This window comes from Mustela nivalis (assembly GCF_964662115.1).
Source record: "Mustela nivalis genome assembly, chromosome: 4".
Lineage (NCBI taxonomy): Eukaryota > Metazoa > Chordata > Mammalia > Carnivora > Mustelidae > Mustela > Mustela nivalis.
The window spans coordinates 8,764,756-8,790,593 of NC_139023.1; the positions used below are offsets into that span (position 1 = coordinate 8,764,756).

The 25,838-nt window shown below is 42.5% G+C and overlaps 1 protein-coding gene across 5 annotated transcripts in view; it reads left to right on the forward strand.

Moving 5' to 3' along the window:
- Positions 1-25,838, forward strand: part of RASSF6 (Ras association domain family member 6) — a 50,916-nt gene that overhangs the window by 5,938 nt on the left and 19,140 nt on the right. For 3 of the 5 annotated variants that reach the window (XM_082727048.1, XM_082727049.1, XM_082727050.1), the window contains exons 2-3: positions 10,395-10,493; positions 24,895-24,973. In XM_082727048.1, coding sequence (XP_082583174.1) covers positions 10,395-10,493; positions 24,895-24,973 — 178 coding nt within the window. Of the gene's footprint in view, positions 1-8; positions 194-6,288; positions 6,464-10,394; positions 10,494-24,894; positions 24,974-25,838 lie in introns of those variants that run through there. The other 2 variants (XM_082727051.1, XM_082727052.1) reach the window with 2 other exon arrangements.

Below are 25,838 nucleotides of genomic sequence, written 5' to 3' on the forward strand. Positions count from 1 at the left end.
TACAAAGGCTTCTCCTGGCCACAGTGTGAATCCCGGGGGGAAAAAATGGGGGTAGGGAAAGAACCCCTTGCATCCACCCCCTGAGGTCAGGTTGAGGACCAGTTATTAGAAAACAGAATTCACAGGCAGTCAAGTTAAGTGTGTGCAGCCTGAAATGTGGACACTGTTTTCAGGATACCTATTGCTGACCAAGGTAAGCATATGGGGAGGAGGGAAGGGCTTGGAGGTAGGTGTGGCCACGGAAGCCCTTTTCCCTTTCCTCAAGGGAAATAGCTCAATGACTGCTTTATCTGGAGCTGCACTTACCCTCTGAAAGATACCAGCTCCTGCGTGACATCCTCCTTTTTTGAATCAGCAGACTTGAAAGTACTTTTAAGCGAGAGTTCCCCTAAACTTTTATTTCCACGGAGCTACAGAGACATAGCCCCCTAAAAATTGAAAAGGATTTCTGATATAATTTATTAAGACTTCACCAAACAATGAATGACTATAAATAATTAAATGAAAGTCCATGAGTTAAGGATACCAGTTTTGAAGCAGAGTGTTGTAAGTTCAAATCCTGCCTTTGCCACTTACTAGTGTGTCCCTTAGCAAGTTGCTTCCCCTAAGCAAGCCTCAGTTGACAGCACAAGATGTGCCAATGGGGCTTTCATGGGAATTAAACACTTAGCAAGCATTCTAAAAGTGGTACCTCCAGTTTGCAATAAGAAATAAGCAGGTCTGCCAAAAGGGCCAGATCAGCGAGGGTGAGCTAGCTGTGGAGGTCAGACCGTGTGAAGGTGGTAAGAGTAGGGTGGTTTTCGGAAAGTGCGTCTATGGTGTGAGCAGATGCCAAATGGGCAAAACATTACCTCTATGAATGGCAGTGAAATATCTGACTTCTTGCCACTTTTCCAACCAAGTACATGGTGTGACAAATGCAGAATTATTTGTTACTCATTCACTTTTACTTTGGAAAATTCACATTCATATTAACCTGTTATTCCCAACCAGGAAATATAATTTTGTATTATGAGAGTTACACACAACCCCATATTGTGAGACACATGACAGTTAGTTTTATAAGACAGCTTGCCCTGGAACCACTTTGACAAAATAGACCATGTAGTCCATGACTTTATATTGTGTTGCTTATGTTCAAGTGTTACAGACTTTCATTTGCATTTATGGACAAGAAACATACAGGAACGATACTGGTGTTTTGTTGGTCTTTACCTCTGAACTTAAATCATAGGGAAGTGACCTTACTTCATGAAACTTTATGTAAAGGGCACTTCCATTAATGTTGCTGTTAGTTTTATTAAAGTGGGTAACTTTGATGAGGGGACAAATTTGGAAGTTGCGACTAGCAAAGTATTTTCACTAACAACATTTTATCTTTTCATTCCATTAATATATATTTAAACAGCTTGCAGTTGACCCTAGCTTAATATCATCATTGTTTTAATGAATTCTTGTTTTGGACTGCAGATTTGAAATTCTCCAATGTACTGATAACTGGAAATTGACTAGAGAATTAGGGATAGAGTTCTAAAGCCAACAAGACTGAACTTTATTATGTTATTGTCCTATGGGTTTCGATTTTGTTGAGTGTTTACATCTAAAAATTTATAAAATCATCTAATCTACTTAGAATAAATTACAGTATCAGTAGTCACCAACTGTTTTTCAAAGAGGAAATATTCCTTTATGCTGAATAGATATGGTTGGAACTTCTTAAGCCAAGTTACATAATACTTCTTAATGGTGTATGTCTACACAATAAACAGTAGCCCCAACTGAGATTATACTTAACCATATTTGAGATTAACTTGAGATTAATTTACCTAACCACATAAATACATTGTTTTCATAGTTAAACTCTCTTTTAGCATACATATATTTCTCTACTATTTCTAATACATATAACAATTTTACAATAAACTATTAAATGCTTTGGTCCATCGAGAAAGAGAGATATCAGTAATGATTAAAAAAAATAACTTTCTCAGTTATATTAGAAATAGTGTAACACAAATGTAACATGTTTTTAATGTGTAATTCAAAGTTTCATATTTGATACTTGTTTTAACTTTTAACTTCCTAAAATAAGAAGCATCCTATACTTTTCATTCAAATAGAAATCTAATGTGAACCGTCAATGTACTTGTACAGATTCATTGAACATAGGGAATTTAGGATTATTAGAGATACATGGGCTTCCTATAAAAGTTTGATTTTTATCTTGCCATTTACAATGACCTGAATGGATCTAGAGAGTATTACGCTAAGTAAAATAAGTCAGTGAAAAAAAGACAAATACCATATCATTTCACTCATAGGTGACATTTATGAAACAAACCAAACAAAATAGGAGTGTGGGGAGGAGAGAGAAAGAAGCAAACTAAGAAAGAGACTCCTAACTGTAGAGAACAAACTAATGGTTACTAGAGGGGAGGTGGCGGATGGGTTAACTAGGTGTTGGGGATTGAGGAGTGTGCTTGCTGTGATAAGCAATGAGTGTTGTATGGAAATGTTCAATCACTACATTGTACACCCAAAACTAATATTATACCATATATTAACCATCCTGGAATTAAATATTTTTTAAAGTTTAGATTTTTTTTTTAATTTTCAAATGTAGGTCAATCAGAAAAATACAACCTCTGAGAAAGAACTTCTGAGTATTTTCTCTCTGTCCTGAAGTCTAATGTTAGAGAGAGTTTGGTTTTGTTGCCGAAATCCCTCCATGTCTTTCAAAGCTGTCAGATATATAGTGATTTTATCACTTCATAACCTCATTTCAGGTAGCGGACTAATGCTACTGCTTTCTGTAGTTGAATGTGAAGGTGTCTCCTTTTAATGTGATGACAGTGGCATCCTAGTCACTGAGATGACTGAAGGACCCATTCTCCATCCTCACCCCAGAGTCTAGTAGTCAGTGAGGTTCAAGAGCAGAAAGTGCTCCCTCTTCAGCCACACACGAACGAGAAGAAGGATTCACAGTGCCTGGGAAGTCAAGCTGAGAATTATCTTTCAGAAATTCTAGATGAAGCAGAGACTTCTGGAGCTAGACCATAGCAGCAGTTCCAGAAGATGCCTTTGGCGGACTGCACAGCTCCCTCCCAGACTGAGCGGCGGCAAGATGCCTTGAGTCCTGAGGTGGCTGAAGGCATGTGTGCTTCTGCTGCAGCTCCTGTCCCCTGAGGACGCTCTGGGGAGAGTCCAGCAATGGCACTAGTGCCCTGTCAGCACACACGAGAAGAGTCAAGGGTGACCTTTCACACGGGACTCCACAGGGACTGATGGGAATGACATGTTCCCGCAGAAGTCTGGGTGCTTGAGCCATTTCCGGTTCAGTCCTGTCTTAAAGTCAAGCACTGTGAGACATTTTCATTTGAATCTCAAAACAAGCATTTTCTCATTGCAACACACATCACTTAATAAAGTGATGGTTTTTATATGCCGGCCTCCCGCTTTTCCCATCTTTGCAAATGAGGCAAATTCCTTAGAAAAATGTGGAGCCAGATGTTTCCCAGAAACCACACTTCTCTGGGTTCTTTTCCTGTTTTACTAAGAATTGGATAATGGTTGGAATTATGGTAGTTTTTTTTTTTTTTTTCATTTCCTTGAAGTCATATAATTATATATAGATCTGCTCTTCTCAACTTCAAGGTTCCTGGTCAGAGCTTAGAAGAAACATCTTTATTTTGGAGCTGAATGCATATAACTTTCCATTGCTTCTTCAGGCCAAAACAATATTAAAAAAAAAAAATACCATGTGTGCAGACCTGAATATAATCTTGCTTCATAATTTAAATACACATTTGCTATTCCAATGTGTTACTTTCCATTCTTTATTTTTTTAAGCAACCTTTATGGTGTGTGTTATGTAAGATATGTTCTTTGTGTATGATTTAGAAAGAACGTATGAAATCAAAAAGAAAATAATTGTCACCCATAATTTCATGGGTCACAATTTGGTGGTTATTATTTTAATATACCTCCCTATATATTGAATACATTCTTTCTTTTCTATATGTTTTTGCCTATATAGTTGCATACATACACTCACCCTAGGAGGTATAAAAATGAAATAAGCAGTAATCCTGTTCTAAAGGAGCAATTAAATTCAGTAAAATAAAATGCAGTCCAAGAGAGAAAGCAGCGAGTCATGAAAAAGCTGCATTTCATTCACTGTGAAAATTACCACCTGTATTCTTTCAGTTTGTTGTAGAATTATGACTGGTTTGACGCCTCATGCACCCACAGCGGCCCCAGGAATAAGGGGCTGCAGATACAGAGAGAGGCCGCACTTGGGGGGTTAGCACAGGAGCAGGCCCAGAGAGGGAGCTCATGAAATCTTTGTTGAGGACACATGTTTCCTCTCTCACACAAGTAGCCATTTAATGCATGATAGGGCGCAGGAAGGTACTTTATGTGACTGGCCCATTTAAGTTCATCGGGGCTGGGATCCCCCTGGCATCCTCTGGCCTCCTGACAACTGACCAGTCCTGGCAAGCCCCCGTCTAGACAGGACACAAAGCAGGGGGAGGCCAAGCACGGTGCCCTCTGCCACACTCGTGTCTCAGTGTGGCTTCTCTGATGCTGGCTGATCCTGCCTTCTCAGGCTCCTGCCTCAGACCAAGTCTACCTTCCTAATCTCGGCCCTTCCCTGTTGCACCACTGAGGCCCGTCTGAGCTTAGACCTACCCAGTACTTCCAGGACTGTTTATTTCTCCAGGACTAGATGATGGACCTGTCTCATTTCCTATCGCATAAGCTCCATTCTATCTGGACAAAATGAAGACATAAATAACGGAACTTACTGAATAATAATCTTATTTCATACACAGCCTAAGTCAACCAACTCTGGCCTCAGGACCAGAGAGCTTCTATGACTCACCCTTCCAGTTAAGTACATAGATTTGTAACAACTACCTTCCTCCTCAAGGCATAGTTCCTCATGTTCTACCAGGCTAATTGTGAATGCCCAACATAAGACCTCTAGGCTTCCAGAATTACCGTTTTTCTTTTTTTCATAAATCCTCCTCTCTGCTTATCATGACCTCTGCTGTCCTTCTCTTAAGCCTTTTGAGGAAACTAGCTCCGACCCTTAAATCTACCAAATTTCTATAATTTAGAGGATATTCACAAAGATCCTACCAGGGTTTGAATTGCTAGGAATCAAGGTTAATGGAAGAATGGAAACTGTATGAATTCACAGACCTATTTCTCACCTTGGCAATTAATAATAAAATGAGACTTTGACCAAATTATATTTTTACCTTGCAGATATTGGGACTGTTTGTACAGTCAATATTATTTCCTATTCAGTTAGCACATATTGCCCATGAACAAGAATTTTATCCAGTTTTTATTTTCTTCCATAAATTCCATTTAACCGTCTTCCTTCTTGAGTTCAGAGAACAAGGTAAGAGCTTCTGGAGTCCTTTATCACATCTGAAATCTTCTGATTTGCTTCATCATAGCTCACAGGTTTGCCAGTGTGATTCCACAGCAATGGTTTGGGATCTTTAATGATACTTGAACTATTTTCTTATAAATATAAACAAGGAGCTAACCTGGAAGCTCCTTCAATGGCTCTTTAGCCCATCACAGTCAACCGCACCTTGTGATTCTAAGAACCTTCCACTGGTGATTCTTCAGTTCAGGATACACCTGACTTCTAGTCTCAGCAAAACTGTCATGCTAACTGTGAAGTCAAGAAAACTTCAAAACTAACAATGAATTCTTCAGACACATCTGCAGCTTGACATTTAGTCAGCCAATCAGAAAATATTCATTGAATTCCTTCCAGGCTCCAGGCAAAATTCTAAGAGCTGGATGAACACAGGTAAATAAAAAGCCCTGGTCCAAAGAAGTTCATTTTGTGCTTGGGAAGGACAGACTCTTGAATGAATGGATAAGACCCTTTCAGATGCTGTTACGTACCTCAATGGAAATCACAGGGTAGTGGCTGGCTGAGACTTGCTAAGGGAAAGCCTCTGAGAGAGAGATACGTGGCCCGAGATAAGCATGTGGGGAAACAGAAAGGCTCAGGAGAGGATGCTCCAAGCAGGAGCAACAAATATAAATCCCTAAAATGAGAATGAGCTTAGGGAGTGACTGAAAACCAGCAAAAAGTCCAACATAGATGAAATGTAATCAGTGGGGAAAATAAGGGAATGAACATGCAAGAGATGGACAGGATTCTGTGGGTCATCATAAGGAGGCTATATTTTATTCTAGTTCTTTCTTGGAAGCCATAGCAAGCTTTTAATCATGGGATGATGACACCTGTTTCAGTTCTTAAAACCATCACCCTAGATGCTGTGTGGACAGTAGAATACTAGTCACAGTGCGGATGCTGGGGAGCGAGTCCTGAGGCGGACGTAGAAATCCAGGAGGAAGATGATGAAGGCCTGGCTCAGGGTGGCAGCCCTGGAAATAGAAGCTTCTGAGGTTCTCATATATATTGGAGGTACAATCCATAGGATTTACTTTGGGATGGGAATCTGGTTATAATGAAAGAGTAAACAAGAAAACTGAGTCTTAGTTATGGTGCCTCATTGAGTAGATGGGAAAGAGCTGTGGAGGAGGGAATTCTGGAGACAGAAGGAAGTCTGTGGTCCTGTCTTGGCCATGTTGATTGATACAGAGATGCCTGCTATACATCCAAGTTGACTAAGTAGATAGTGACACGAGGCTGTGGCTCAGCAACGTGGTTGGGTTAGAGAGGGATCCGGTTACCTGGGAGAAAGTGCAAACACAGAAGAGGACGTGGCTGAGGATGGACTAGAAGAACAAGGCAGCATCCCATGATGGTACAGAGGATTCCAGAGGGAAACTAAAATCTTGAGACCTGAGAAAGAGCAAAACAGCAAAACAAAACAAAAGCGAAGCAAAGTTGTTGTGGTTACTGCTTTGTCTCAAAAGCCTCAAGAGAAGAAAGGGTTTCAAAAGCAGGAAGCAATCAACCTTGTCAAGTGCTGCTAAGAGGCCGAGAAAATGAGGAGAGAAAATGATTTTGACAAGTTTTTGACAAGTTCATTTTGACAAATGAAATTTGACAAGACATGGGCCACTGGAGTGTGGGAGGGGAGGTGCAAGGAGGGGCAAACTTAGAGGACAGATGGTAAATAATTGGGATCCAGGAGAAGGTTTGGACGATGAAGTTACCACTGGGGGATTCTCAGTAGAGGGCCACAAGGACCCTTTCCGTGGGTGATTAGAATGACAACGTCTAAAGGCAAAATTCAGGTTTTAGAAGCAAGAGCCAAGGCTGTAGAACCAAACAGCCCAGACCAGATCCTACGAATGAGTAACTAGGATTGGCTGGACTCATGGGACATGCTATGTTTTTGTCCTAAGGCAGCCTAAAAGACCCATGTAACTTATGACCTACACAGGCTTAATCTACCTGGTTGGCTAAGCTTCTGTCCCTTTCATCATGAATCTTCATGAGATTCCCCCTTCCAATGATGAGCTATCAAAGGGGGATATATGCCCAACTAGAGGACCGCAAGTCTTTGAGCAAGAAGCTATGAGTAGAAACAGAAGTAAGGTATACATCTAGAATGACAGTACGAGGTAGAAAGGGCATCACAGAAAGTACAAAGTAGAAAATGACATCACACCAATGAAGATAATAGGCTATGGGGAGACTTATTCAGGTCCCACTTGAGCAGAGATGAGGAAGAAGCAGGAGTCTGGACCTCGGCCTCTGGTGACGAGGGCCCTGTCGTGTGAGGAGACTAACCGGTAAGGAGAGAGTCAGTGGTTTGAGATCCATTAAACTATTAGGCCTGATATTTGAGAAAAGTTTCAGTTTTCAGGTTGGAAAAGTAGGTGTTGGTGGAATTGCAGAAAACCTGAATGTCAGGTTGGGAGCCTTGGACATTATTTGCTAAGAATGAGATCCCAGGAAGGTTTGTGAACAAGATGATGTGATGGTCAGAATGGCAATAGCATAAAGAGAAATTAGTCAAGCACTGAGCTTAGAGACTAGTACAATCTGCCTGGTGAGATGTGCTCATAGCTTTCAAATAGATTATATAATTTCAAATAATATGTTATGAGAAGAATATGCACCAAGGATTTTGTGAAAATAGCTTTCCTTTCTTCTTTTTTTTTCCTTCCTCTGGGCAATTGGTGGGGGGATTGCTAGTCTCCTGGAGAAGGAAGACACGAAATGTCTTCTGAACATCTTACTCCAACCAAACCAAGCTGATTTAGAAGTAAGAAGATGAAGTCCCTTCCCCTCTTATTTTAAATAAAAAATTGAACTTTTCTCTCTAGCCTAACTTTTTATCCTGGCTATATTCACTATGATTCTCTAAGCTTGAAGTAGTAGGAATTAAATATTTAATTTCAGCAAAATGGGATGACTAGAAAATGTTATACTTAAAATCTCTAGTCACACCCTGATGCTATTTAGATGAAGACATAGAGGAGGATGTTATTCATGTGTGACCACGGTTTCCAGGGCCTGAAGGAGACTTGAAGGATGTTACCTCATACTTCATCAGCACTTGCGAGTCAGAGCTTGATTTTAGCTGCCTGGAAACTTAAAATCATGTCTGCAGGACTGGGGCAGGGTTCAGTCAATTAGGGTTGAATGTCTGGGGTAGAAGAAATGTCTTCCCTTGCACAGAATCATATAAGAGAGAACCCGTCCTAGGAATACTGCAAAAACAGACTTACACACTGGCCAACCCTTCCTTGCCTTGCGCCAGTGATTCTGGAGTTTTTCTATTGACATAGTACATTTTCTTCTTTTCTGAACATCTCCAAACATTGCCCTAGGATTTCTTCCCTACTTTAACTATCCTGTATTCCCACGTTGCCAAAAACATTTCAATTATTATAAAATGTCTTGTGGGGGGGTTATAGAAGCCTTTGGGAATTGAATATCTTCTTAAAGAAAACAACACTGAGCTGCTAAGGAAGCAGAAGTTTAAAACTGAATTTTTTTCACAAGTCTCTGGAATTTTTCTTTAAAAATATGGTAACAGCAAGACATCCATTTTTCCCATAAATTTCTGGATACTCTACTATAAAATATAAAACCAGCAAGGCTTCAGAAACATTATTCCAGCCAGGCAAAGTTCCTCATGCAGTTTCTTTTTTATTTTTTTTTAATACTTCTCAATAAAAAGTAAGCTTTGCACCAAGAAACAGCGCTTTTAAACATCCCAAGCACATCTGTGCATTTATAGAAAGATAGAACAGAAAGATAACTTCTGTATCACTAAAACCTGGTAGTATCAGAACTGTGGATAAATTGAAAAATGAAAAAAAAATCTTTAAGAGTGTATTCCAAATCAAATAGTAAAAATTCAGAAATAGGATTTCTAACAGGAGTTATGCCAAATTTAGCCATACTGGGTATATTCATTACCAAAAGCATAGTTAATATGGCCACCAACTGGAAAGTGATTTTCAGCACAATTTTGATCCAGGGTTTCACTTACAAATTTGCAAATCATTTGCATTTATCATGGGACCGCATTGTGGTTTGTATCATACTTTCTTAGAAATATCACTCTATTATGTCTGCCTTTCTCTCTCACTATCTTCCCATTGTATAGCTCTCAGCCTCTCAAATTCATTACCAAGGGGAAGACCGTATATCAAGTTATATATTTCTGGTTCACCTAGTATTTTTTCATATGCCCACTTTATGCCCCTTTTTCTTTAGAGATTGTTTTAATTAAGTTATATGTTCCTCTTCTTTTACTACTTATTTCCCCTAAATTATATGAAGAATGTAATTTTTAATTTTAAATGGGACATATATCATGGGGGGTAAAATGGATTTTTCTATTTGGAAACTCACTCAAAGTGAGTTGTAGTTACAAATATGAACTCTGAGCTTAGTTTCTTACCAATGAACATTTTGAAGGGCATCTCACTTATCCTCGATATTAATTCCCACAGATATAGAAAAAGTCTTTGGAAAGAATCTTAAAACAGACAAACTGATAGGAAGTCAAAGATTTTAATCTATATAACCTTTCTGAAATGCAAAAATAATGTTGGCGGAAAGAAGAAAGGAGAGGTCTTAAAGACATTCAGACTTTGCTTCGAAAGATCTGTCCCACCACTTGTGTCGGAACACAGGTGCGAATGCCCACACCTCGCTGGGAGAGTCTGAGGATTAAATACGGTGACATCTATAGACTGGCTCAGGTATAGAGTATAGGGCCCAGGGCACACGGTAAAAAAAAAAAAAAATCCTCTTTCCTTCCCTCCCCAACCCAACCTTCATGCCCATATATGAAACACCGCTTAAAAATTTCCCCAAATACTTTTACACACAAGGGACACGACACAGCGTTTCAGTTTAAGTCAGAAACTCTTTTCTGAGTATATCACAGGAATAGACCATTAATATTATTCTAATGTCTTAGGGTATCCTCAGATGACCACAAAAAGGGGGAAACAAGGACGATGATGGCTCACCAGTGTTCTTCATGGATCTTCGTTAATGAGAGGACATTTATTACCGGGTAATTATATGTCTCTATTATGTGTTATGCTGTTCCATGGTCGTTCATGAATTCTGCCCTGGCACTGTGTCATTCTAAGCATGACATATGACCTAAAGATCAATAATATGAATCAACGGTGGGGACATTGAATAGGAATTTGAAAAAATATGGTCCTAAAGACTGCTAACCCATAACCTCTCACGGAAGAATACCTCATGCTTCCTAAGTAGTGGTCTAATTTACTTAAATGCTAAATTTCTATTTTCATAGTTGGAAGAATTCTCAGAAACTGCCTCAAGTAAAAGATCCAAGGCTCCTCATAAATGACATAACCAAAGAATTAGTCCAGGGCCCCAAACAGGTTTCCCTGTCCTCTCCTCTCCCTCTCTTGCTCCTCAGGACGCACCCCATCTTCACCGTGTTCCCCTTGGTGTTAAGTTCCGCAACATATGGGACATCCACGGTTGTTTCCTTGCACACAGCAGACATCGTCTTACATGAGTTGGGGAACAACAGATCAGGGACTTGAAACCTCTAGAAGTAAAGCTGAGGACTGAATTGGCTGAGCTGGAGCAGAAGCGGGCGAGGAGAAAGATGACACAGTACGAAAAAAGAAACTGAGGGGTCCAGAAGCGGACCCACGTCTCACAGGGAAGAGGAACAAAGCCAAACAAACAATAGAGGCAAATGGATGTAAATGATGCCGGATTGGGCCATAGAAAGAGAGAGAACAACTATGGTCCAAAACGGAATTAGAGTCACACCTGGAGGACACACGTGACAGACAAGAGGGGGAAGAATATGGGACGCAGAAGACAGTGGATTCTTCTTTTCATTACTTAGGAACTTACTAACTTCTCCCTGTGGATGGGGATTCTTCTGGGCCCTGAGTGTTCCGCAGTGAGTCCAACAAAGCTCCCAGCCTCATGGGGTAACCTCCTAAAAGGGGGATACAGTGACTGTGTAAGACAAATGAGTAACAATGTATATCATTAGAGACCAAAGGTATGAAGAATAAAAATAAAGCAGAAAGGGAATAATGAGTGCCAGGGGAGGACAGCAGGGGTTCGTGGTGTCCTACTGGATGGCCCGGGAAGCTCTTAGTGGGGAGGTAACACTAGAAGAAAAGCCTGCAGGAGGTGAGAAAGCAGCTGTGCAGGCAGCTGGCTGGGAGCAAAGGGGACAGCGGGTCACAGCCCTGAGGCAGGTGCACACGTCTAAGGGTGGAGGAAGCCAGTGTGGGGAAACGAAGCAGGACGGACAGCAGAAGCCGAAGTTCCTGAGATCATGGGCCAGAGCGTATGGGATTTCACAGGCCATTGTGAGACCCCAGCTTGCCCACTTATGACAGGAGACGCCGTTGATGGATACGGAGCACATGAGTGAATGATCAGTCTGTGTGAGGTTAGGAGGAGGCTGAAAAGGGGCACAAGGATGGAAGCAGAGAAATGATCAAGGAGCCGATAGTTCAGTGTCGAGATGATGGTGCCTTGAGCCAAGGTGGCAGTAGTGGAGATTAAAAAAGAAAGGCCGGATTCTGCATATATTTTGACGGAAGAGACAAACCACATTTGGTTGGGGTGGAGGAGGGTTTGAGATTCTAGTGATCCTTATTTTGTGTCATATTTTGATTTGACCACATAGAGGACCAATTGTTTACCTTCTGTAACCCAGACCCCCTTTCACACACTGGTATCCGTGTATTAACTGGAGCTCCGGGTGGTAAAATAAAATATTGCAACATTTACACGAACACTAGACTGGAAGATAGCATTTCTCAAAATGCAGTCCCTGGGCCGCCCCCCACCCATCAGAAAATTTGGTAACAATGCAGATCCTGGGCTCCACTCCACAGTTAATCAGGTTATTTCTGATGCATACTCAATCCTAGGAACCCCTGCTCAGAGGAGGAAGGGATTAACGTGAGAACTTCTGACCACCTGGAGAAATCTTTAAAAACAGTTGCCACTATGGACATTGGGGAGGGTATGTGCTTTGGTGAGTGCTGTGAAGTGTGTAAACCTGGCGATTCACAGACCTGTACCCCTGGGGATAAAAATATATGTTTATAAAAAATAAAAAATTTAAAAAAAAAACTGTTGCCACAAATTATAAGAATACCACTGACCACCTGTGATATCCAACTTGTCACAAATCTACCAACTCGCCCATTCTTTGATTCACTGGACAGAGTCATTCGGTTCCCACTCCGTACTACGCGAACAAGACAGAAATTATAAACTTATGAAGGGATTTTTATTTTCCTGCACAGAAACACAGGAAAATAATGGAAAATAGTAGGAAAATAGAACGTGCTTGATGGAAATTTTGGCTTCCGCAAATTTCATGAGAGCTACATATGATCAAGAAAATAAGAGGTCATGGTATTAATAGTGTAGCAACAATATAACATTTATGTCTTACTGCTGAATGAGAATTCTCCAAGTTTAGACATTTCCCTGGATAAAGGGTGTTGGCAGCGCCAGCCTCATGCTCAAATGAAGTTTCTAATTGCCGTTTCATTGCCTGGGGTCATCACTGCTCTGGTGCAACACATGGTAAATATTCTAAGTGAGCTGAGTTAAAAAAAAAAAATGGTTCCATCTGGTTGCTGGCAAAGCTCGCTCATTTCAGGTCCTAGGCTGAAATCAGGACACTTTAGAAGTGAGTAAATGCCAACCATGTACTTGAAAAAATGTTCAAATCCGGTTTGAGAATGCAGATCAGATTTCATTCTCAGAATGGTAACTTGTTCTCCTACTTGGGAACCTAATACAGACCCTCACAGGCTGCAGCTCTCCCAGAGCAGCCCACGGGGCATGTGTGCCTCCCATCCTCAGTAAATAACTTTAATCAGCATGATGGAATAAAGTGCGGCTTGAAGTGCATTATTCCGAACAGTGTCTTTTTCCAAGCATGCTGGCCAGGCACCCTTTGCTGAAACAAAGGAATCAGCCACCGGCACCTCTTAGCACAAATTCAGCACAAAGAGCCAGTGTTCCAGAGGCTGCTCCTCCCTGGCCAGTAGAGCCAGAGGGCAGCGTTGGCCCAGTTTCCATGACCAGGGTCTTCTCTCCATCAGAGGAACTGGAGCAAACGCCGCATGCCTCAGCGTGCTCTGCAGGTAGGCTGAGGAAGAGGACACCATTCTCCCGAAGGCCACTGGACTGTCTTTAACAAAGGATAAGGGAACCCTCCCTGACATATTTTTATTAAGGAGTCAGAATATTAAAATAAATCAGGGAAAAAAGTTCAAGATATGTTTGGGACCATCTCCTTTATTTATTTTTTAAAAGATTTTATTTATTTATTTGACAGAGCGATAGAGAACACAAGTATGCAGAGCAGCAGGGAGAGGGAGAGGGAGAAGCAGGCTCCCTGCTGAGCAGGGAACCCAATGCAGGGCTCCATCCCAGGACCCTGGGATCATGACCTGAGCCGAAGGCAGACGCTTAACCCACTGAGCCACCCAGGTGCCCAGAGACCTTCTCCTTTATTTTTTTTTTTTTAAGATTTTATTTATTTATTTGAAAGACGGAGATCACAAGTAGGCAGAGAGGCAGGCAGAGAGAGAGAGAGAGGGAAGCAGGCTTCCTGCGGAGCAGGGAGCCCGATGCGGGGCTCGATCCCAGGACCCTGAGATCATGACCCGAGCCAAAGGCAGCGGCCCAAACCACTGAGCCACCCAGGCGCCCCATGAGACCTTCTCCTTTAAATTGGAGAATTTTTTTTCTGTGTGAGGATTGTTTTTAAAGATGTATTTTAACATTTCCATTATTAGGTTTGAAATCTTCATCATGAAAACTGGGTATCATGTTAGTTACTAGGTCAAAAAATGGTCAATAATGTCCCCCCCAGATATGTGAAAAAATTCATTTATTTAGCTTTCTTTATGTCAGATATGTTTTAGTCAGCATTGACAGAAGTGAGGCATACCAATATGACTGATATTCCCAATGAAATTTACTTATTATCACTTTGGTCAGCTACAAAATAAGATTATCCATCCCTCCAATATACACTGAAAATATTTCAATAGAAAATCTGATAAAATCAAAATTCAGAGAGGAGAAATACATTAACTTATGGAATTTACTTGAATTTCAGGATGTGTAACACTGGTGAAAGATTTTTTTCCCCCTCTAAAACCAGGTCAGGGGGCACGTGAGTGGCTCAGTCCATTAAGCGCCTAATTCTTGATTTCAGCTCAGGTTGTGATCTCAGGGTCCTAAGATTGAGCCTCAGGTCAGGCTCTGCCCTCAGCACAGAGTCTGCTCCAGATTCTCTCCCTCTCCCTCTTCTCCTGCTTGCGTGCGCTCTCTCTCTCTCTCTCTCTCTCTCTCAAATAAATAAATAAATAAATAAAATCTTAAAAAGATAGGCCAGGCTTTAATTTTCTATATTTTCTTCCTTAAACAATTACTGAGAACATACCATGAACCAGAAGATGTACTAGAATATTCCATCATATAATATTCCATACTGGAGTATAGAATTTTGAGCACAAATAGAAAAGAGCCACCTGAAGCTTCAGATCTCTTCACCAGCATCATCTGAAGGGCTTGCTACACAGGCGACTGCAGGGCTCCGTTCCCAGACTGTGACGCAGTAGGTCCGGACTGGAGTGAGCGTTCCCACGTCTCAGTCCTCCTCACCTGCTGCAGGTGCTCCTGGTCTGGGAGTCACACTTGGAGAACCACAGGTCTGAAGTCCTGATAATAAAGTGAGCTAAGTGTTCAGAAGGAGAGGGACCCTTTAGAGAAGGGCGCGATCCCTGAGATCTGAACAAGGAGGAGCGCGCAAGTTTAAGAGTGAGCGGGAGAGCATTGCTGACACGGGGAGATTGCCTGAAGTCCTTACGGCCAGAGGGAGCTCAGAGTACCAGCAAGTGAAAAGTACCCAGGGTGGGGGTGGGGTCCAGGACACAGGGAAAAGCATCTCTTGAAAGTACGTTGGGCAAAGCAGATGCCACGGCATGTTCTGTATGCTCTGTGTAGAGGCTGAAGTGTAAGGCGGATGCCCGGAAGAAAAACAAGGTCACTTAATATATATCGCTTCTTTTTCTTTCTTTTATTTTTTTTAAGATTTTATTTATTTATATGACACAGAGAGCACAAGCGGGGGTGGGTGCGGCAGGCAGAGGGAGAGGGAGAAGCAGGCTCCTCGCTGAGCGGGGAGCCCGATGTGGGACTTGATCCCTGGACCCTGGGATCATGACCTGAGCTGAAGGCAGACACTTAACTGCCCGAGCCACCCAAGTGTCCCAATATATATAGTTTCAAATGTAAGGAGAATCAGTGGTCAGAGTCCTGGCAGCATTGCAGAGGAGCAGGGAAAGAGCCTGGTACCGTGGTACCAAGAAAGCTCCTGTCCTTAGCTCCCGCTCAGGGGCATGGTCCCGAGGACCACAGACCACCTGCTGTGTTCCAGACACTCTGGTAACAAGAGACTGTTGGTTTGCCCCTCGCTGGAGAATGGGGGCCTTGGGCTGAGGAGACAGGGTAGCCCTTCTCAGCAAGCACAAAAGCCTCTAACTATTCATACACAAAGGGTGTTATGCACAGGCAACCCGCGTCTGCTCCAGTCATGACCAGAGCTGCATGGCACACTTGTGTTTACTTGTCAGCTGGTTTTAAAAATGTGTAAGGCCTGGGACCACCTGGGTGGATCGGTCATTGGGTGGCTGCCTTTGGCTCGGGTCGTGGTCCGGGGATCCTGGGATCGAGCTGCACTGAGCTCCCCGCTCAGTGGGGAATCTGCGTCTCTCCCTCCCTCTCCCTTTGCTCAAACTCCTCTCTCTCTTTCTCCCTCAAATAAGTAAATAAAAACTTTAAAAAAAAGAAAGAAAAATGTATAAGGCTTGGATTAGAAAAACCCAAAATGAAAGTTCGACACATGGGAGAATGCGAAGCAAGATCCCAGTTTAAGCCGCAAATCAGCCCAGTTGCTCCATCCCCTCGTCTTTATACCCAGCCCTGCCCCAAGTCCAGCTGGCTCCACCTCCAAAAGCCAAGCACTTCTCTCCATCCAGTCCAAGCCCCCATTATCTCTTGCCTGGGCAACTGCGGCAGCGTCCTCATGGGGCCGCCTGCTTCCGTTCCCCGTCCCCGTAGCCACTGCCCCCAGCAGCCAGGAGGGCCCTTTACAGTGTAAGGCACAACATCCTGCTTGAAGCCAGCAGGTTCCTATTATAGACTCTTGACCATAAGGGGGCTCTAAGGCCCAATGTGATCTGGCCCGAGGACGTTTAGAACCTCATCTTAACCACTCTTCCCTTCTTTCTCTCCTCCAAACACGCTAAGTTTAGTCTTGCACGCAGGCAGTGCCTCTCTGGTTAGATGCATTGCTCTGCTCTGCTTGACTCTTCGCATGGCGGGCTCCTTCCCATGACTGTGGTCTCAGTTGGATATGTCAGTCCTCCCGATGTCCCCCTCTGGCACATCTTTCACGTGATGCCATGCATCACGTGATCCTGTTTTATTGTGCTTTGAGCATTTATCCTGGGTCAAATCAGCAGATTTCTGATTCTGCTCTTTCGTTTTCTTCTGTCCTCCTCCTAGAGAAAGGACGTCCCTTCACTGTAGGGGCGTCATTGGCTGTATGCGCTGCAGTACCCCAGGCATCTGTTGCATTGTCTGTTCCATAGTGACCCATCAGACTTTCTCCGACCATGCCTGAGTGTGCAAGTATCCAACCTCGGAGACCTAAATCGCAACCTTAGTGTGTTGGCATGTGCTACCCTTCAATACTGTTTCACGTCTAGGGGTAGAGTGATGAAACCAGGGCTTCTCTTTAATGTATGTGTATTTCCTGGGTGTCTTGGTTAAAATACAGATTTGAATTTCTAACGAGATGCCTCCCGGGTGTTCAGACAATCCCGGGATAGGTGTCATTCCGGAATCTTGTGATGGACAAAATAACAGCCTCCCAGAGATGGTTACAACCTAAGCCCCCGAACCTGCGAATATTTCACGTTGCATGGCAAAACAGAATTAAGATTACTAATCAACTGACCTTAGAGAGATTTTTTTATATGGGCCCAATATAATCCCAAGGGTCTTTGACTCTGGGAAGTCAGGAGAGCTTTGTGAGGAGCGTCTGTCCCAGCGAGTCTGCTGAGAATGGTCAATGCTGGCTTTGAGATGGAAAGGGGTCAGAGCCAAAGGATCTCGAAACGAGAAAGCAGGAACACGGATAAACAGGTCTCCGTTCTCGGTCCTAACACCATTCACACATCGGTACTGGTTCTCTCCAAAACACTCGGCCGCAACAAGAAAAGCGACTACTTCATCAAAGTGGAGGTAGTTCCGAGTCCGTACTTTGGATTGGAATAAAAATATAAAACCGGTGCTGATTAGTGAATAATATGAGGGCTGTGAACCAGAGACCATAGCTCCCTGTGTTTCGGGCCGGGGAAGACGATTACGGAGCAGAGGCTTCCTTCCTGCTCTCTTCCCTGTCCACAAACTGCTCGGCTGCCTCTAGGAATTCAGCTGTGTGTGATGACAGAAAAGGGGGTCCGAGATGGGAGCAACTCATGGAAGCTGACAGCTGCAGTAATAGATCGTGAGTTTTTTTAAGCCTTTTCATTAAAGTCTTTAAAAGCCCAACCCTAGAGGAACGGGGGTTGGGTACGTATCTTCCTTCATCTGAAATTGTTGGAAGGTGCACTAGTGTGTTAAAAAATCAATTACTGAGATTCACCCTTAGAAAGGAATTCTCTTAAAAATCAGATATCAGGGGTGCCTGAGTGGCTCAGTTGGTTAAGCGTCTACCTTTGGCTTAGGTCATGATCCCAGAGTCCTGAGATCGAACCCCAAATGGGGCTCCCTGCTCAGCGGGGAGCCTGCTTCTCCCTCAGCCTCTCCTCCTGCTTGTACTCTCTCTGTCTCTCTCTCTCAAATGAATACATAAAATCCTTTAAAAAAAAAAGCAGATGTCAGATCTAGAGCACTCACCCGTGTTCTTCAGAAGCACTGGCATTTTAGCGAATGATGCTCCTTTCCCTCTCCCTTTTAAGCCCTCTTTTAGGTCTTATCCACACCTAGTGACATCGTTCTGTGTAGCTAAGGCCCCTCTCTTCATCATCAAGAAAACACTGGGCATTTTTCTTTGTTTCATATCCACCAGCTCGCCATCACTTCAAGTTTCCCCAAGTCTTTAATCCTTTTGTTCTTATCTGGGTTCTCGGGGTTGAGGACCGAGAGAAGCTGGCACTTCTATCTACTCATGGCTCTGGGCCAGTTTTTACAGGACTCGCCAGGAAAAGACGAATCCCCCCCAAAATATGGAAGTCCAAAGTGGCCTAAGCCAGCCCAGGGGTGATCGTGGGGAGGGGAGGCACATCTGGTTATACTATCGTATTGATCCGATTTGTCGGGGAGTTCACACAACCCGCAGGTCCTTTTTATTACGGGTTGTCAGCAGTGAAGAGGGAAGGAGTTGGGTCTGGGATAGAACTGCTTGGATGAGCAAAGGCAACAGACCACAGGCACCCTGATCCTGCTCATCAGTAGTAATTACTCATACTTTAGCAGAATTACTAGAAATATTAGAAACCCGTCCTTTTTGAAAAGGGCAGCCCTGGGACGCCTGGGTGGCTCAGTTGGTTAAGCAGCTGCCTTCGGCTCAGGTCATGATCCCAGCGTCCTGGGATCGAGTCCCACATCGGGCTCCTTGCTCAGCGGGGAACCTGCTTCTCCCTCTGCCTCTGCCTGCCATTCTGTCTGCCTGTGCTCGCTCTCTCCCCCTCTCTCTCTGATAAATAAATAAAAAAAAAAAAAAAAGAAAAGAAAAGGGCAGCCCTTTCGAAGGAAGTCAGGAGAGGTGGACAAATTCGGGGCTCCCCAGTTATTCAGGATTTGCATTTTTACTGCCACCCAGATAGCCCTCCTCTTCCAATGTCGCTGTTTTCAAACTGTGGAGCCCAACCCCTTCATTTGCCATGGAAATGTGAAGGACCTCCTGGGCTGAGGAAGGTCTTGATGCAAAGATTGAAAGGCCGCCTTCTTTGTTCAGGTGAGCCGGGAGAGGTGGCCGGAGGCAGAAAGATCCGGAGCTGAGGCGGCTAATAGGAGAGTCGCTGCAGAAGTTCGCCATTTTAGTTCCAGGCTTCAAGTTGACAGTCCCCAGGATAAAGTGCATTAAGAGAATTCTGCTGCTGTTTGCAGACATCACACAGACGTCAATAATATGAAATGACACGTTGTCTTGGCAAATGGTTTCATGATAAGGTCCTCCTAATTTTTCTGTTGTCCCAGTTTCCGGTTCCACCTCCAAAAACGTGCAGGAGTTTATATTATGTTTTTATGAAAGTAAACCTACGCCAAGATTATATATGCTTTTTGCACTTATTATATAAAGTTTGAGAAGTAGACCGAACTACGACCCATAAAATAGATCCCTGTCCTGCCGGCCAGCACATGGTCCCAGCCAGGTCACCTTTACATACTTTATTCATGGTTATTTTACTAAACAACAGAAAGTTTTAAATTCAGTTTTTTAACCTACCACAAAACTGTTGATCCCATAGCTCAAATTTAACCTTAGGAACAAAATTCATGTGTTTTGGGTGGAGAACCAAATGTACAAGACAGCGAGGTAACATTTTTATTCTCCCTCAATTTTTCATCTCTTTAAAGATACTCTTTCAGATGGGTTAGGTTCCTTCTCCTAAACACAGCAATATGCACAGTAGAACGTTGTTTCTAAGGCTGCGGTCACAACGCAGTTTGGGGATACCTGATCGGGAACCCTGACATTTTCCAGTAAGTCTCGCCGGGGCAGAAGTCTCATAAAGTCAGGAAGCACAGCCGAGGCCAAAGACCCCTTTCCTGACTAAGCTGGGCTGTCTTTTTTTCTGATTTATTTCCTGAGAGCCTCTGAAGTTTGTGTTAGGTTACACCGTGCAACAGTGTTTCTGGTTTGTCTTTACTGGGTCCAAATAGTAAGAATCACTTAGTAAAGAGTGAGACAGGGTTTTTGGTTTCCAGGAAAGGGATTGGATATCCACTTAATTGCACTGTATATCATTACTAAAACAAGAGGAAGAACTCTCATTAGAACTAATATTTGACATCCATTCTCTCTATGGATGCAAGGCATAACTCCGTTCCATCCATCATGCTGTCCTGTGTCCATGAATATTATAGGTTTATAAGATCAAATAAATATTGTTTCTTCCGGCCAGCTAAATAGCATGATAAGATTGAGGAACTCATTTCTTGCTAAGTCCATTACTCACGGCAGACGTCAGTGTGCGGGTAATTCCCATCTGCTGAGCAGCTGCAATTCAGGCCACAAAGTACAAAGTACACCTAAGCATTTTACAGTTCATTCTAGATGCACTATTGCTCGTAAAACCAGGCTGGGAGCCTTAAAGGAACAGGAGCCCTGAGCCCTCTTCTGCGTCCTGGTGCTGTACCTGTCATCCCCGTGTCCAGTCTTGCGGTTAGCATTAGCACGCTTCTCGAACTGAATAATTCTGGGTGTCCATCGCCTCTATCGGGATGTGATCTCGGCACTGCCAGTGCACAGTGCCAGCTTCTCTCTTGAGAAGGTTATCCTTCTCTCCCTTCATTTAGTCAGAAGTCCAGTTTATATGGAAGTTTGCCATTCCTCAGTTTTCTTTAAATACTTTCCATATCAGGGCGCCTGGGTGGCTTAGTCCATTAAGCGACTGCCTTCGGCTCAGTCATGATCTCAGCGTCTGGGATCAAGCCCTGAGTGAGCTCTCTGCTCAGTGGGGAGCCTGCTTCTCTCTGCCCCTTCACCCTCCTCCCCCCAACCCTGGCTGTGTGTGTGTGCGTGCACTCTCTCTCTCAATTAAATAAATAAATCTTTAAAACACTATCCTTATTATATACTGGTCAATGTGTTTTTTGTAAATCTTGTTATATATTATGATGCAGTACTTCATGTTCCAAAACTCCAAGCTATCAGAAAACCAGTGTCTTCTGGATCAAACATAAAGTGTGTAGGCTGTTTGAAACTTACATCTATTTCTTGGGCATCCCGTGGCCTCTAGACATCCCAGATGTGTAAACCGAGAAGACTGGATCTGAAATCCATTTCTTCTCACCCATTTTATAGCTTTGTTAGGACAACTGAATAGTTACTTAGCAGCCTGAGCAGCCTGATCCAGGATCGGCGGGGAACTCTTTGGTGGCTGAGACCGAAAGGTGCACAGATATTTGTTGCCTTTCTTGAGGGGAGGAAGGTCCATATGTAACATTTAAGTGGATCCAGAAAATCTGTTACAATTACCACTGACAGGGCACAGTGTGTATTAAATCACTGCCCCCTTACCTGATTAGGGAGTGTGTGGGCAACATTTTTATGATTATCTTCCGGTGTCCTAAATCATGTAATCCCAGTACTTATTAGACGCACCTAGACTCCATTCCCTTCTGTGCATGAGGGACCCTTGAGCACATGCCATGGAACCCAGCCTTGCTCCTGTGCTCCCCCACGCCTGTACCGTTGCAGTAGTCCCACTCATCTCTGCTTCCATCTTGTCCTGAAATCCGTCTCCTGGAAGTTCCCTACGGACCCTTATCATCATGTCTTTCTTTTGCCTAGAATGTTCAGTGTTCGGTAGCTGCCCCTGCCCGCGGGGTAGAATTTCAAGCTTCTTAAAATGGCTCAGGAGGTTCCTACCTGCTTCTTGGTTCATCGCTTACCACTCCCCATTTGCATATTCTACTCTTAGAATCCCAGTGCTCTGAGCTTTCTCCACAAAACTATGGAAACCACCCCATGTCCTTGTGAACATCCTCTTTGGCTGGGAAGCTCCTCACACTGTTCGTGTTCAATCCCACCACCCCTCTGCCCCCGAAGTTCACTGTAGGCAGCATCTACTCTTAAAGCTCTCGCCCATCCTCAGAATACAACTGAAACCTATAGGTTTGTTATAGTTGTTTACATAACTGGTGAGCTTTTTTTTCCCTAATTCCTCATTTTACCCCAACTCTTCATTTTACTGAGCTCTACTACTCTTTCACACTCTGGAATCCTTTCAAAGTGCCATTAATATTCAGTCAGAATAATCCTGCCTGTGCTAAGAAAAATATGAACAACCTCTGTAGTATTCACTGCCCCGTGTTATGATTGGGAGGGGTTGGCCGACTTGCCCTGTCAATGGCCAAATAATAAGTACTTTAAGCTTTGTGGGTCATATGGCTTCTGTCACAACTACTCAGCTCAGTAGTTACAGCAGAAACGCAGCCACAGAGAATAAGCAAACAATTTGGTGTGGCTATATTATAATAAAACTTCATTGATAAACACATATAGCCCAGGACCACAGTTTGCTGACTCCCTGAGTCATCTGGAGACTTATTTCTGTGGGGGAAGGTTTAGTCACATACTGTTCAGGTACAGAAACATTTTCCAAGTGCTTTGATCCCAGAAAATATCTTCTCATTATACATGGTCCTGAAGTAAATACTTTGAAGGATACTTGTACCATATCTTATTGTGCAGTTTTATCAGAAACAGAAGCTAAGGGAATAAGATTATATAAAAATTCATTTGCCTTAATAACAACCCTCACAGCTCAGCATATCAGGAGTTGCATCCCAAGTGAACCAGAAATTTCTATATGCTTCCCTGGCACTCAATAATGAGAGCCATAAATGTGTTCATACTCCTTACCAGTACAATAATTTTTAGGAAATATCCCACAGTAGTGACTCCAAGGGAACAAGTCCCTTGTGTGTGCAATGATATTTAGAATAGAAATATTCATTAACATTGAAATTCTAAAGTAACTCGGTTGGAAATGGAACCATAGCATGGAGGAATTCTGTAGAATCTTTTTATGTGGTGATTGTGTGAAGTGTATAGAACCTTGCAAATGTGCTCATTAAAATTACAGTGTCAGATGAAAAGAGTGCATTTACATGGTCTCAAGCATAAAAGTCAATATACGTGAATTCCATCATTCAATATTCAGTAAGCATTCATTGATTAAGAGCCTACTATGAAAAAGTCTCTGCTCTAGCACTGGGAAGACAATAATGAATAAAATAGACCCAAATCCCCACCTTCATAGATCCAGTATTCTTAGGGGAGGGAGAAGATATTGAAGATCATAAAAATTTTAACAAATGATATATTTGGAAATTTAATATAAGATCCCCCCCCCCCATTAAACTGCTTGTATAAAAAAGCTTTCCCTCCTTTATTTGGTATGTTTCATATTTTAGGAATAAGAATTTCTCTGATCATTTCATTCAACTGGTGTTCATAGAGTTCTTACTATGTACCAAACACTTTTCTGGGCACACGGAATATAGTACAAACAAAACATACAGGAACACCTGTTCTCATGGAGCTATGGAGAGAGAGACCAAATATCAGACAAATAAATTAAATGTGTACAAGGTTAGAGGTGATGAAGGGGCAGAGGTAAGAAGGCAGGGTATGAATGTTGGGAGAAGGCAAACCTTTAGATTGAGATGGTGCCTTCTGAGTAAAAAGTTAAAGAAAATGTGTAAAAACAGTGTGACACTGGGTGGGGGGTAAGAGGAGAAGTCATTCTGGATAGGGTGATCAGCAAGTGCAAAGGCCCTGAGGTTAGAGTGTGCCTGACATATTCAAGGAACATTAAGGAAGCCAGTGGCTAGAGTGCAGTGAGTGAAGAAATTAATAGCAGGAAATGAGATCAAAGGGAAAGAGAAGTCCAGATCACATCTGGCCTTTTAAGTCATTGGAAGGATGTTGGCTTTTATCCTGAATAATGAAAAGATACTGGAGAGTTCTGAGCTGAAGACAGAGATGATCAGGTTTGCATTAAAGTAACAGCCACTGTTAAAACAGACTACAGGTACATGAGGCTTTGAGGAGACTATCGCAGTAACCCAGGTGAGAGAAGATGGCTCGGACCAATAGGTTAGTTAAGGAGGGTGAGGATCTTAGGCTGTGGAGGCACAGGGGAAGGGTAGAGAGGCAGGAACCAGTATTCCCACTGCCAGAGCCCACCTGCCACGAAGGATTAGTAACTTGGGAGCAGTGACCATTTCTGAACTGTTACTATACCCCTTGTAGGAAACATGGTATCAGGCACATACTAGGCACTTAATTTAAGCTGATTAAATGTTGCAAAACCAAAAAGAAATGTGAAACCATATCTCTATTTTGTGGCTGTCTCCTATCACAGAACAGTCTCCCTACCACTTTGCCCTGAATCATTTTCCCTTCTTTGTTTATTTATTTTATTTATTTATGAATTAGCCCTTCCAGTGTTTGTTGATGTCCCAAGACTTCATTTTCAATGACCAACAGTAAGTAAAAATGACAGAACAGTTAGATTCTGTTAATCATTTCTTCTCATACCTGTATGAACTGAAAGCACTATTATTGCCTTTTTTAACTGTTAAAAAGCCTGATTGTAACCAAATGTAACTTTTTTTTTTAGAGAACAACTCAATTCTTTATTGAAGACCTATAACATTTTTTATGGGAACCAGAAAAATCTGCATATTGTATATGGACAGGTAAGCCCACCAAAGAACTACAATACGGTTTGATCCCCAGAAAGAAATTCCACGAAGGTATAAAGGAATCAGGATAATTTGGAGTCCATAATCTAGCAGCACAAGTGGTCTGGACAAACAGGTGAATCTTTGACCTGATCATTATTTTTATTTTTAGGCTTTATCACAAGATCCCTGTCCTGGTACATGTGACTTTTTAAGCAGTTTTAGGGATAGGAAAGCATTTAAAATTATTATAATGAACTATTTACTTTCTATTTTTAAAACAATGTATAAAAATTATTTTGCACAGCAATTCCACCAGAATTCTATCATAATACTTCCTGATAAATGTACCAGAATGTATAGAGAAGGTGGTGTCGTCCCACAGTGACATCATTTGTAATAGAATTTGGGGATATCTTAAGTCTACACCAGTGGGGGAATTGCTCAAATAAATATGACGGTAACATAGTTTGATTTGCATCAGTTAGATTCCAATGGATGTGTACTATGTTAAAACAAATGTTAAGATGTGAAAGAAAAAATTCAGAAAAGTCCTGAAACTAGAAAGCATTGTTAGGAGTGCAAATTAGCAGGCTGTTTTACAAACTGGCCTTAGATTTTTCTTTTTTCTTCTGCTCCTTCTTTGAATGCTTCATTCTCCATGTCTCTCCGCTCAGTCTTGTAACCTAATGGAGCTCACTTCACATCTTTATGGTATCTTCCTGGTCCCAGGGAACCTTAGGCTTTTCTACCTCTGATTCAAATCTTCAAATTTGATGGTAAAGCATTGGCTTTAGGCTACTGTGATTTGGCTTAAAATTGCCGTTGGGACAGAAGGAAACTTATAAACTACTCTGGCCTTTACTAGAGAAGTTAAGCG